Genomic DNA, 15,284 nt, shown 5'->3' on the forward strand with positions numbered 1-15,284 from the left:
TGAGCTTGGTGTTTCTGCTCTCTACTGGCTTTCTCCTCAACAAGGAGCATGGCCTCATGGAGGTCTTTGTGGAGGGATTCTACAAACTTGGGGTAGACAACTTCACCATCTTCCCTCAGTACAGACTTAAACAAGACATCCACTGATAGGCGAGCGACACAGCCAAACATGAGGTAAAATGGGGGGAAGCCAGTTGTTTCATGGACAGTGCAATTATACATAAAAGCCAGTGTATGCAACATTTGCAGCCAAGACTGTTTCTCTCTAGGCGGGAGTGCTCTGATCATGTTGCCTAGTGTGCGGTTGAACCGCTCAGCAAGGCCATTACCCATGGGGTGATAAGCAGTTGTGTGTGACTTCTTCACCCCTAAGATCTGAAGCAGGGCAGCTATCAATTCACTTTCGAAGTTCGACCCTTGGTCCAAGTGAATGCATTCAGGAAAGCCATAGAAACAGAAAAAATTGTCCCACAGCTTCCAAGCCACCTGTCTTGCTGTCTGGTCTGAGCAGCGGAATGCATGGGCCAGTTTTGTATAGTGATCTGTCACCACTAAGACATCAACAGGTCTGTTCTTCAAATCCTCTGCTGTCCAAAAATCAACGCAGACTAACTGAAGTGGCACTGTTGTCTTGACACTCTCGAGAGGAGCACGACCCTCTGGCTCTGGCGTTTTGCTCACCACACATCTGGTGCAGCACTTCACATGGTCCCCAATGTCCCTCTCCATGCTGGGCCAGTAAAACCTCTGCTTGACCAGGTGCAGTGTCCGAAGTTGACCCTGGTGTTCAGCATCCTCATGGCAGCCTCGGAGGACATCAGACCGGAGGGACTGGGGAACTACATATTGAAATTTCTTTGTGCCAGTAGCTGGGTCTTTAGCCACTCTGTATAAGATCTCATCCATTATAGACAACTTCTGCCACTGCTTAAGAAGTCTCAGTGTGGTCCATGTCTCTTGAGCGCGTTCACGCCTGGAGGGTCGCCGTCTCCGTCCAACATAAAAAATGACACGGGCAAGGTCAACATCACCACGCTGTCTGTCAACAAGCTCACGTGCGGAAAAGGATGGCAGTGCACTCTGACCAATGTCAGTGAGACTCTGAACGTGGTGGGCTAAGGGAACAGCTCTCACTCTGGCAGCAGTTTCCCAGTCCGTGTGGCTACTCATAACTATGGCAACATCTACAGCAGACATTGATGAAACAGCAGGGTGGTGGTCATGTGACCTCCCAGACACACCAACGAGTTGAGTTGCTGGACAGGCTGTAGACTGACGGAACACGTCCTGTAATTCAGGGCCAGGCAGATTTTCTGAGATGGACAGAAGGGCAGAGTAGGGCTCATTAATTAGTCTGTGACTCACTTTAGTTGCAGCAAAAGGGATTCGACCTAGTGCATCTGCAACAACATTTTTACTACCAGGGACATATTTCACATCAAAATCATAGGCTGCAAGCTTGGCCACCCAGCATTGTTCACAAGCATCCAGCCTGGGCTTAGTCAGGATATGTGTCAGCGGATTGTTATCCGTCCAAGCAGTGAATTTGTGTCCCTTCAGCCAGTGACTAAATTTCTCACAGACCGCCCACTTCAAAGCAAAAAACTCGAGACAGTGGGCAGGATACTTGCTCTGGGCTTTACTTAAAGTCTTGCTTGCAAAGGCTATAGGGCGAGCCCGGTCTTCTCCAGGCAAAACTTGTGATAAAACAGCACCCAGGCCATCGGTAGAGGCATCAGTAGCCAAAATAAAAGGTCTGAAAAAGTCAGGGTGTGCCAACACCACATTAGCAAGAAGTGCATCTTTAAGCTTATGCAGGGCCTGCTCGCAGTCAGGGGTCCAATCAGCTGCTGTCAATTGCCTTGACATGGGAACCTTCTTTCTCCTGCCATCTCTGTGTGCTCTCACCTGTTTACGCCCAGCTGTGAGGTGAAAAAGTGACTTGGCTATGGTGGAGCAGTTCTCAATGAAATGCTGATACCACATCGCCAGTCCTAAAAAGGACTGAATCTTCTTGACGTCAGGAGTCAGCCCATCAGCTTTCATTAGATCTGCTCTGACAACATTCGTGATGGCCTCCACTTTGGATGGGTCAGTGGAAATCCCTTGACTGTCAATGACGTGACCAAGGAACCTTACAGAGCGTCAGAGGAAAAAACATTTCTTAGGTGAGAGTTTCAGGTTGTATGCACACAGCCTTTGAAAAATCATCTCAAGTCTTTTTAGAGCCTCGTCTTCAGTTGGGGCAAATGTCAAGAGATCATCAAGATAGCATAGCAAACTCATGAAATTCTGATCGCCAAAAATCTTCATCATCATTCTCATGAAACTGGCTGGGCTATTGCAGAGGCCTTGTGGGAGCCTGTTATACTCATGTAGGCCAAGAGGAGAAGCGAAAGCTGTGTACTTTTTGACATCCTCATGGAGGGGAATGTTATAAAATCCTGAGGTTAAGTCCATTGTGCTAAAAAACACATTGCCACCTAGTGCAGCGAGGCAGTCTTCTTGGTGGGGCAGCGGGTGCGCATCTTTGACTGTACGCGCATTCAGCCACTGAAAGTCTGTACACAGCCTCAAATCTCCATTTTTCTTCCATACTAGGACGAGTGGGGATGCAAATTCACTCAAGGACTTTCTAATTATCCCCCTCTCTTCCATCTCGTTAAGAACAACTCTGAGTTTCTGATAGTCAGCAGGGGGAACTCGTCTGTATGGCAGCCGGAATGGCTTGTTATCTACTAAATGGATGCGGTGAACAAAATCCTTAACTTTGCCGCAGTCTAAGCTGTGCTTGGAAAAGATGTCTGAATATGCCACTGTGAGCTTACATAACTCATGTTTCCCACTCTCAGACACTTCACAAGAGTCAATGTCTAAATCTGTCAGGCCATGCTGGTTCAACATGTCTGCAACGTTGGCACCTGGTGTTTGTGTGTTGCTCTTAGTCCAATGGCTATTAGCTGTGCGGTGAAGGGGCTCACAGTCTAACATGTCTTCCAAAGCCAGACAGGGATGCACATCGGCTATTTTGGCATTTCTCCTAAGAACAACAGGCTTGCCAGTTGGATTCGTTATTTTCATGGGAACCCACCCATCCCCCCACAATGGCGTAACTACACATCCCACTAAAATGTTTCTTGGGACTGCATGAGATGTGGTGGGCTCAACCATAACTGTGCAGCCTGGCGGGCCGTGTGAGTTCTCTGGCAGCTTACCCCAGACAAGATGTTTGTGGCCTGGTAGAAGAGTAACAGCTTGGCGGAGCTTCACTGTTCCCACTTTGTCAGGCATGTCATCCTCTGTCCACTGGTGAACACTGGCGAGCATGGCAACAAAGTCGTCTTGGGCCCCTCTGCCATCTGAACTACAGTGGGTAGAAACAACTTTCCAATACATGTCACTGTCTTTGAGTTTGTAGGACAAAAATGTAATCACATTTGTGCCAATGATCAACTCGTCAATCTGTCCAGGCACTACTAGAGTGGGCACGATAACAGTACATCCATAAAGTTCAAGCCGAAGGTCACAGACTCTCTTCGGCTAGACAAGCTTTCCACCGCAGCCCACCAAGACAATGTCAGTGTTAGACTTTGCATCATGTTCCAATGAACCGGTCCCTGTTAATTTTCTCTCAACATCCTCATTAATCGTGCATGCCATAGATCCAGTATCAAGCATAGCTCTCACAGTGGTTGCTCCATTTATAACTACAGGGGTATAAAACAGACTGTCATTTGTGTGTAAATGTGATGTGTTTTGCATGACGACTGTGGCAGTGTTTGGGAATGATTGCTTAACTGACTCAAATATGGCTTTTAAATCAGAAGAATGATTGAGGGATGCATTAGAAATGCCCACACCTCCCCTCTCAAAATGCAGGCTATCTAGTTTGACTGAGGGGAGAATGGAGGCACATTGGCTGGGGCTGGTTGAGAAGCTGATGGGCAGGACTGTTTTGTGTGACCAGGCTTGTGACAGCCAAAACACAGGCGGTGGGTTCTACAGTGCTCAGCTGTGATGTGAGATCCCTCACCACAAACACGACATTTGCTGCGGCCCATTCGGCCACATGCAGTACTTCGGGGTTTAGCAGCATGGAGGGCATTGAGACTTTCCAGGACTTTACTAAGCATATCAGCCATTTTATCCACACTTGTCTGTACAGTGAGCCCAGAGTCATCAGAACTGTGTGGCTGCCCTACCCTCTGCTTGCAGGACTGTAGCGCACACTCTGTCTCGATCAGACCGTAGCCCTGTTCACTATTATGGGAGAGTACAGTATTCTGCTGCAGACAGTTGACTTCTCTGCGCCTGGTCTTGATCTCACTCTGATGCTCATCAATCCTGTCCTGAACCTCTTTAACTGTCCACTGTTCAACAAGCTTACTCTTGAACACCATGGCGAGAGACTGATCAGGGCAGTGGCGCACAAACATCATTGCTACTTCTTTGTTAATGTCTCCCATACTCTTACCCTGGTGCCGCAGACACTCGTCGGCTACATCAGCTGCCTTGTTAAGACGGACCCAGTAGTCAAGAGCCCCCTCCCGTTGTTTGGGCAAGGTACTGTAAAAGTCTGCAAGTGGCATGCATGAGTATGAGACATCACTGAAGTGTTGTTTTAGAATGGCATAAATGATTTCAGGTTGCTGGACTGCATTGCGAGAGGGGTCACTCCTCAGGGCTATCTTGACCACATCTTTAGCTCTGCCCATCAGTTTACTTAGTATCTCATCTGCTCTGTCTGCAACAGCGACTTTTTTCTTTTTCAGAAATGTTTCCATGAGGTCTGCCCATTCACTCACAGTACACTTATCAGTGGCATCCCCACGGAAAGTGGGTGGGTCCTTAACTTCTGACTTAAGCACCACATTAAGCTAAGACATATCCACTGTAGCAGTCTGGGTCTGGGGGCTACCTCTGTCATCTGCGTGTTGTGTGTGTGCTTGTGAGTCATTGGGTCTATCAGACAGCAGACGGGCAGTGACCATGTCACCTATGTGTTTACCTAACTCAGTGATCATAAGACCTAAGTGTTTGAGTGTATTCTCTGTTTCAGAGGGGGGACTGATAGGAGTGGAGGTGAGGGGAGCCTGGGCATTACTAGGAATAGGAAACAAAATACTACCCCTGCATGCACCATCACTATGCATCTTATCAGTGCCCACTAGATCTATGGGGCCAGGCGGCGCAGCTAACTGCTCAGGACAACTGGTCTGTGCCCTCCCACGTCCTATGTCAAGAGGCACATACACCCTCCCTGCCCGCGTAAGATCACTAGCCCACCCACCACCTACTCTGCCACTATTGTCCATACTACAAACTGAGCAAGAGAGAAGAGAAGAAGAGAAGAAATGAACAAATAGAAGTGGCTTAAAATACAAAAGAATACACTCAAAAAGACCAACTGTTTGTTCAAACTATCCTACTATATAATGACGCATTATCATCGGTTACTTTTACACTCGCGTCATGCAAAAGTGAGCAGCTAATCTGCACCTTTACGTGTCTAGTCAAAACTACCGTTGCGTTGTGCAAACCAGCTCGCATCTGCAATCCCGCTGTGTTGTCCCACGATGAACAGCAAACGCTGAAGAGATGAAGTCTCGGGTCACGGCACCATTGTAACCCCTCATAAAACCTGCGTTGTGAAGTGCTTGAAGGACGAGGAGACGTGGGACAGTGCAGCAAACTTTATTTACCCTGTGATGCACAAAATAACATGGGAGGTCAGCAGGGCAGCGCAGGCTTGCATACACAAAAGAAAGCACTCACTCACTCTCCAGGAACTGTGAGAGAGCATATGAATAAAATCAAATAAAACAGAAAAGAGCCTACCAAGGAATTGATTATGTACCTGGGATGCACAAAATAACACGGGAGGTCAGCAGGGCAGCGCAGCGCAGGCTTGCATACACAAAAGAAAGCTAGCGTGGGGAGAGATAACGAATTAGCTGTACGCACGTGTGCTCTGTAAACTCCGACATAACATGCTTAAATTGACATTAAAAATAATATAACATACACTGACAATGACTACAAGTGTTCAGACACAATCTACATCAATGAGTGTTGATTTAGAATGTTAACACGAGCATGAATATTTAATTACGTTCGGAGCGCTGTTTACATAGATCTTACCACTCGCTCACTCTCCAGGAACTGTGAGAGAGAGCCAAGCGGTTCTGCCTCTAGAGGTCGGTATTCACGTGAAAAGCTGGGTGCAAGTGGGATCAATATATATACTGTTACACATACAAGTGTTAATTATTCAGTTGTTTTATTGAAATACTCATTTATATTTGCTTTTTGTGCCTAATAATAAAAAGACCATAAAGATAAAATAGGCACAATATAATCTTTGAAACATAAGTTAATGTTGTTGCTTCACACGCACACACCAAAGATATACAGTACAGTACTAAACTTAAGCAAGTTCTACATCTAGAATGCACAAGCAGTGTTTTAAATCCAGGCTATGCTATTTATCTTCAAATACATATCATGAAAAGTTCGACCAATCTTCGAATGTCAAATATTTATACTGCAAAAAGTACATAAATTTGCCGCGAGTGCGTTTGCGGAACTCGTACTCATGCGTACTGTATACAAATCAGTATCATGTTTTTATCCAAGTAATCATGTTAGTCAATAGCATGCTAGCAGGTAGCCATTGCAAATCAACTTCAACTTAGTGGCCACTTTATTAGGGACACTTGTGTAAAAACATGCACAGACATACATTGAGCATGTTAGCCATTGTCATGTTAGCAGGCTAGCAGTTAGTATGTTAGCTGTGACTAATCAACTTCAACTTAATGGCCACATTATTAGGAACACGTGTCTGTATCATAGACATATAAACATAGACGCCGCATTGAGCTGGTGGCCCCGTTGCTGGGATACGTCAGAGTGTCCGCCATATTTGATGTGGCAAATCTTCCCCGTAAACCAATGCAAGTAAATGGACTGAACTTCATAAAGCCCCTTTCTACAATAATATTTAACTCGATGCCTTTTATTCACCCATTAAGACACACACGTATATATTTGGGAAACAAACAGGCATCAAAACAACACATATAACTTTTAATGTGATGGTTATAAATAGTGTGCGAAATACCCTGTACACTGCAAACTAGCGACAGATACGCGATAGATAGGTAAGCTAATCAGTCAGCATACCGTAGCAAACTGCCAAAACCTGAGGCCACAATAACCAACCTACAAGACTGAATATGATAAATGATGGAAATAGTGGAAAAACTGGAAATAGTGAATGAAAATAAAAATTTACTGTTTTATTTATTGAGTCACCACAGACCTACTCTCGTTGAATAAAGTGAGCTGAATGACCGCCAAACTGAGTTCGGCCAGGTTCTAACGTCATACCAAAACAAAATACATCACTGATTCCTTCACATTCAGAAAGGTTAAAAACATTCATCATACGTTCAAAAATGTTCATCATAGTGTGGCACTGTATTATCTAATTCTCACTGCTTATAACTCTACACCTACCCGGTGGAGATGAGCTGGGAAACTGAAGACTGAAGGAAAAGCTCCCTCTCTGATCCTGACTGTCTGACCTGTTCTGTCAAAATACTTCATATTAGCCACAAAGTCAGAAAAATCTGTTCGTAAAATTACGTTATAATGACCAAATACAATGAAAAGTATTTTTCCAGTCTCACCTGTGAAAGGTAATCCCATGTGATCTCGTTTGGACGGTAAACCTGTTGGTACAGTTAAACGCAGCACATTAATGAGGCATCTTTATTCTCAGCTACTGTCTAGACGCTATACCAGAGACGGTTGAAGAATCTCCACTTTGCCACATCCAATATGGCGGCGAGGATGATGTATGATTCTACGCAGAATGCGACGTCTATGTTTATGTCTATGGTCTGTATAAACACGCACATACATTTAGCATGCAAATGGCATGTGAACCATTAGCATACTTGCCAACTTTTCAAAATTCTCATGGGGGAGAAAAGTGTGTGAACGACATTTTCAATTGGACGAGGGTCTGATGCGCGGTTGAAATGATAAAAACAGTGAATCCCAATTAATTGCAAACCATTTGAGATTTATACAATTAAAGAGTTTTTGAATTGTTGATATTGTTCTATCACTATAGGTTATGGGATTCATGTATCAGGCACGAGATAGCTCAGAGTGAAAAATCTGAAATAATACTCTTCTCTTGAATTTTAATATAATAACAATGAAAGGGAAGTCTTAAATCAGATTTTGAGCTGAAAAATCTCATGCCTGAATATTGTACACATACAGAGACCCACAGAAAATAACACAAGTGATGCTTTAGAAGAATGTTTATCATTTCTTAAAATAGTCACAGTGAATGAAAGTATTATTGGATTGCATCAAATGTGTTTTCCTTCTGTAAGCTCATGTAAAAATACAGAGAACTATAATATCATATATAAATTAAATTTTAATAAGATTTAACCAAAACAGTAACAACTCAATTAAACAAATACTGCACTGTCTTAGTCCTACTAAAATGCATCTCTCTCACTAAACACTTTCCAACAGAATTTTTAAAAAGCACTAGAAATCCTATCCAAATCCTATCGGAATGCACCAAAGGAATTTGCTCATTTGCAAACTTTGACTGAAAGTTTTCAAACAAAATGTAAAAATGGCACTATGAATACTACCATACTATCAAAATATACTCCACAAAGAAATTCACTCGAACGCAAAATTTTAGTACGACCAAAATACACTCACTAGTAATCTTTCACTTAAAACCTCAAAACTATCAAAATCAATCACTTTCCAGATAATTCACTTGTAAACTTTCACTTAAAACTTTCAAACATAAATTCAAAATAGCACTAAGACACGGCCACACTATTCAAATGCACTCACTCAATGGTCTGGAAGACTAGTTTAATTTCACACTCAATTGTCCATTATATTCTGATTTAAGGTATCTTTACCTTAAAATGTGTAACTGGCTGGTCAAACATTTGCTTATTCATGGAAATTCATTCTCCCATGCAACCTGGTATTTGCATTCATATTTTTGCCATTTGGTTTAGTGGCCATGATGAATGACTGCTTGTAAAAAATATCGGACGGCCTGGGTGAATCCTACAGTTATGGAAGTGACTGTCGTTCTGTTCGTTGATTGGTTAAAAATCAGTTGATGTCAGCAGTGTTTCTCATACGATTCTGATTGGACATAATCGGGAGTATTTTTAACTTGGTGGTAGGGATTTCCCAAAACCGGGAGATTATCCAGTTTTTAACAAATACGATCGGGAGGCGGGAGACAGAGGCTAAAATCGGGAGCCTCCTGCGGAAATCAGGAGGGTTGGCAAGTATGCATTAGCATGTTAGCATGCCCGCAGGTATCACCAAATTAGTTGTTCGTGCGTTTTTACTCATCTTTTGGTTGATATCTAAGCAATGTCATAGCACAACAAATTATTTCTGATGAGGAAATTTTATCTAATATCATAATATTAAAGTGTAAAACAAAATAATAAAAAAATCATGTGCCTTACCAGATACAGTGGTGCTTGAAAGTTTGTGAACCCCTTAGAATTTTCTATATTTCGGCATAAATATGATCTAAAACATCATCAGATTTTCACATAAGTCCTAAAAGTAGATAAAGAGAACCCAGTTAAAAAAATGAGACAAAAATATTAAACTTGGTCATTTATTTATTGAGGAAAATGATCCAATATTGCATATCTGTGAGTGGCAAAAGTATGTGAACCTCTAGGATTAGCAGTTAATTTGAAGGTGAAATTAGAGTCAGGTGTTTTCAATCAATGGGATGACAATCAGGTGTGAGTGGGCACCCTGCTTTATTTAAAGAACAGGGATCTATCAAAGTCTGATCTTCACAACACATGTTTGTGGAAGTGTATCATGGCATGCACAAAGGAGATTTCTGAGGACCTCAGAAAAAGCATTGTTGATGTTCATCAGGCTGGAAAAGGTTACAAAACCATCTCTAAAGAGTTTGGACTCCACCAATCCACAGTCAGACAGATTATGTACAAATGGAGGAAATTCAAGATCATTGTTACCCTCCCCAGGAGTGGTCAACCAACAAAGATCACTCCAAGAGCAAGGTGTGTAATAGTCGGCAAGGTCACAAAGGACCCCAGGGTAACTTCTAAGCAACTGAAGGCCTTTCTCACATTGGCTAATGTTAATGTTCATGAATCCACCATCAGGAGAACACTGAACAACAATGGTGTGCATGACATGGTTGCAAGGAGAAAGCCACTGCTCTCCAAAAAGAACATTGCTGCTCATCCGCAGTTTGCTAAAGATCATGTGGACAAGCCAGAAGGCTATTAGAAAAATGTTTTGTGGATGGATGAGACCGAAATAGAACTTTTTGGTTTAAATGAGAAGCATTATGTTTGGAGAAAGGAAAACACTGCATTCCAGCATAAGAACCTTATCCCATCTGTGAAACGTGGTGGTGGTAGTATCATGGTTTGGGTCTGTTTTGCTGCATCTGGGCCAGGACAGCTTGCCATCATTGATGGAACAATGAATTCTGAATTATACCCGGAAATTCTAAAGGAAAATGTCAGGACATCTGTCCATGAACTGAATCTCAAGAGAAAGTGGGTCAGGCAGCAAGACAACGACCCTAAGCACACAAGTCGTTCTACCAAAGAATGGTTAAAGAAGAATAAAGTTAATGTTTTGGAATGGCCAAGTCAAAGTCCTGATCTTAATCCAATCAAAATGTTGTGGAAGGACCTGAAGTGAGCAGTTCATGTGAGGAAACCCACCATCATCCCTGAGATGAAGCTGTTCTGTACGGAGGAATGGGCTAAAATTCCTCCAAGCCGGCGTGCAGGACTGATCAACAGTTACCGGAAACGTTTAGTTGCAGTTATTGCTGCACAAGGGGGTCACACCAGATACTGAAAGCAAAGTTTCATATACTTTTGTCACTCACAGATATGTAATATTGGATCATTTTCCTCAATCAATAAATGACCAAGTATAATATTTTTGTCTCATTTGTTTAACTGGGTTCTTTTTATCTAGTTTTAGGACTTGTGTGAAAATCTGATGATGTTTTAGGTCATATTTATGCAGAAATATAGAAAATTCTAAAGGGTTAACAAACTTTCAAGCACCACTGTATAAAGTGTCGAAAGCAAACATGGTCGTTGTCAGTAGGTTCCCACTTGTCACGCTTAATTGCTGCGATCCAAAGCTTTTGGCGAGCTTCAGGTTTCTTTGGTATGCAGTAAAAGCTCTTGGGATCATTCTTATCAAATCTGTATGTGCAGCCGATAACACAACACTACCATAATTAATTAATGACCTGATAACTCCGATCGCCCATTTATAAATAGCCTCTTGCCAACCAAAACATCATGTGACCATTTGGTGACGTCACGCCGAACTCTCCGATATGTTATTATTGAATTGTTGGAAATTAGCCCTGTATGTTTCTCTCCAGCAAAAAAAAGGATATTTTAGAAAGTGGTTCAATAAATAAACCTCCTATACGTGTGCTCGGTTCGCAAGTAAACACAGAGCTGCTCCTGGTCTGTTTGGCTTAAATGATGTCACGACGACAGCCCCCTGGCAGTGAAAGTGCGCATAAGTGAGATGTAAACAATCCTTCAGAAATTGGGCAAAACAGTATATTTTAAGTATTTTATTCAATATTAGGGTGCAATTAGACACCAGGAAGATTTAATTCACTTTTTGGGTCGCTCTTCTAGACAATAAAGTTGATATTCTACATTTCTACATGGGGTGGCATGGTGGTGTAGTGGTTAGCACGGTCGCCTCACAGCAAGAAGGTTCTGCGTTTGAACCCAGCAGCCAGCAAGGGCCTTTCTGTGTGGAGTTGGCATGTTGTCTTTGTGGGTTTCCTCTGGGTGCTCCAGTTTCCCCCACAGTCTAAAGACATGTGGTTAGGTTAATATGGGACGGCCTTGGGCTGAGGTGCCCTTGATCGAGGCGCCTAACTCCCAACTGCTCCCCGGGGGCTGTTAGCATGGCTGCCCACTGCTCTGGGTATGTGTGTCTGCTCATTGCTCATGTGTGTGCATGTGTGTTCGCTGCTTCAGATGGGTTAAATGCAGAGAGGAAATTTCACAAGTGTGTGATGAATAAGGTTGTGCTTTCTTTTTTTTCTTTTCACCTCCGACTGTTGCCTATGACCTTTAATGGAGATAATAAATAGAAAATTATGAAATCTACTGTTTTGTTTTGTGACTGCTGCTCTCTTTCACTCTCCTCTGAAGCATTAACAGTGAAAATATCAGCCATGTGAACATCAGACAACCAATGTATGGAAAGGTTAAATTAAAATGCACTGTTATGTTTAACTGTTTACTGCAGAATCACTTAAAAATCCACCATCCAGGTGAGTTTTAGTGATTGGCACAGTTCCTGACTGCACAGCTCGTAATATTACTCTGCCTCCTATTCTGCTTGAAGTGGAAATAGGAAATTATGATCAGGGAAAAATCAATATCAAATAAGCCTAACACCAGTAGATAGAAAGGTTTCTGATGTGTACTGCTGTTCATTATGTTTTCCTCTGCTGCAGGTGTGTGTGTTGTTTTGGCCGACACGGTGATGGAGCTCAAAGCTGGGAGCTCCCTGGATCTTCCATTAAAATATCCAGTAGAATCAGGGTTATTAGTTCAGTGGGCCTTCAATAAGAGCGCTTTTGCTGAATACAGTACAGACCAAAATTACACATTTCTGGAATCACAGTTCACTGGATGGTTAAAGGGAGATGATGATAAAGTTGGAGTAACTGTACAAGATCTTCAACCTCAAGACTCTGGAACCTTTGTAGTGGCTGCAGATAGCATTAAAACACAGCTTCCAGCACAGATATTTAAAGTTTATATTTAGAGTGAGTATGATTAATTTTATAAATGTAATGAGAATCATTTTAAACTTCTCATCTCATCTCATTATCTCTAGCCGCTTTATCCTGTTCTACAGGGTCGCAGGCAAGCTGGAGCCTATCCCAGCTGACTACGGGCGAAAGGCAGGGTACACCCCGGACAAGTCGCCAGGTCATCACAGGGCTGACACATAGACACAGACAACCATTCACACTCACATTCACACCTACAGTCAATTTAGAGTCACCAGTGAACCTAACCTGCATGTCTTTGGACTGTGGGGGAAACCGGAGTACCCGGAGGAAACCGACGCGGACACAGGGAGAACATGCAAACTCCACACAGAAAGGCCCTCGCCGGCCACGGGGCTCGAACCCGGACCTTCTTGCTGTGAGGCGACAGCGCTAACCAGTACACCACCGTGCCACCCCATTTTAAACTTATAAAGATTAATTACATAAACATATTAATTGTTAATTGTTTCAACTTGTCCATATATTTTAAATAAGTGGTTTTAGTTTGAGCATCGCAAACTTACAGCTTTGTGAATGTGTTGTGACAGTAAAACATTGCAGTTGCAGTTTCATGGGTTCCTTATTTGTGTGTGTGTGTGTGCTGGGTGCAATTTGCTGGTGGGGATCATCCCCCCCCCCCCCCTGGTTTTTATCTCTGCTGAAAAAAAATCCTCGGGGACAACCCCGTCAATAAAACAAACAAACCAAAAAAAAAAAGTTGACATGACAGGCATGTTGTGACACAGTTTTCTATGGTCTACATTGCACTCACTTTCAAAATGACCCGAAGTGGCAGCTTTGATGTTCACGAACGTCCCCAGCAAATAGATACATTGTAGATAATAACAATATCTTTGCGTTCTATGCAGGGATGCAAACAGCGCGCCTTTTGGCGGATGCCGCCTTTTTCACGGCCGATTTTTTTTTTTAGGGGGGGCGTTGGAGTGTCTGATTATAATTTCAAAGTAAATTCTGTATTAAAATTACTAAATAAGCAAATCCGTTACAGTCCATGAAACAGGAAGTATAAGGATGAGAAAAAAACAGTTTAAATCGGAAAGCTGGGCACAATGTGAACTGCGCCATCAGAGCAAACTGTTAATTTAGTATTCATGTATTTTAGTGATTTTCGAGTCACTGTCCATTTAATCCGGAGGGAGAGAAACATCACAGCAACGCGACAAGCAATGCGAACTTTGTTGTGTTAGTGTTCGTGTATTTAGTCAGAGAGATAGGAAGATGAATTTACTATCTCTGGTTTAGTGTTCGCTTTCATTTAGTGTTATTCATTTGATATCATCGGATGTTATTGAGCTGTTAACACAGGTACAATTACATTTTTCCTTCTGGGGAATGAACACCATCGTCTTCAACAAAACTTTAACCACACAAGTTTTCCAAAAACGTCTGCTTACTGAATCTTGTGTGTGTGTGTGTGTGTGTGTGTGTGTGTGTGTGTGTGTGTGTGTGTGTGTGTGTGTGTGTTCAATTGTGCATGTAGGAGCTCCATTGTCAGTGCTCAAACTGATCAGTAGTCTTGTGGCGGCCTCTCCCTATCTGCTGGCGACGATCATTCTGGGTGTAAAATGTTACAGAGCACACGGTAAATAAAATAATAATACGAATAAACAGTCTGCAAATAAATTATCAACAATAAAAACATGAGCTGAATCTTCATTGTTTCATTCATTCATTCCAGGTCATCATAACAGCCAGGATGCTGTAACTGTAATTGAGGAATAAGCGCTTGGCTCTTTGTGGTTCAGCATATTTTCCTGTTCTTATGTTTGCACATTTCTGGATTGAGTGCTCTTATGATTGCTGGGGAAACTCAGTTTTCACTCTTTCTTCAAGCTCTCTGGTTCGTCTTCCAGTCCCTTGTATTTCAAAAGATCCTAGTCTTTCTTCCTTGGCCATTTGATTGCCACACTTATCACATCTATCACAATATTCTGCTCCATTTATATTTTCAGTGTCTGTTTGTTTTACTGTACTGGTTATCTGCCTGTATCTGGAGATCACACAGGATTTTTGTTGACTTCTGCTGCTCTGTGAGATTCCACTTGTGAGGAAATACGACTGTCCAAACCATATTCATGTTCATCTGTCCCTGTACACAAGCCTAGCCATGTTTACTGCAGCTAATATCATAAAGTGCTGTAAAAGACGACATGTTTGTGTCATCTGATCAAGGATCTGTGAACAGAGGAGGATTTGAACATTAGAGTCTCTTTACATTTAAATAAACTGCTCCATTTGCCCTTTATCTGTTTTTGCACTTTTGTGAATGATGTCTGGATAGTTTCTGACTGTATTTTTATCTACTGGACTCTTGTATTTATTAATAAACCTCCTGGACATGGATCCTCACACAT

General features: G+C 42.5%; 1 protein-coding gene across 1 annotated transcript in view; it reads left to right on the forward strand.

Annotated features, from left to right (window-relative positions):
• LOC132873997 (SLAM family member 8-like) overlaps positions 1-15,284 on the forward strand; it is a 35,908-nt gene extending 20,624 nt beyond the window's left edge. Inside the window, exons 4-5 of the mRNA XM_060909888.1 lie at positions 14,411-14,512; positions 14,609-15,284. Of these exons, the coding sequence (XP_060765871.1) occupies positions 14,411-14,512; positions 14,609-14,652 (146 nt within the window). The 3' untranslated portion in view covers positions 14,653-15,284. The remainder of the gene's footprint in view (positions 1-14,410; positions 14,513-14,608) is intronic.

This window comes from Neoarius graeffei, chromosome 1 (genome assembly GCF_027579695.1).
Source record: "Neoarius graeffei isolate fNeoGra1 chromosome 1, fNeoGra1.pri, whole genome shotgun sequence".
NCBI lineage: Eukaryota > Metazoa > Chordata > Actinopteri > Siluriformes > Ariidae > Neoarius > Neoarius graeffei.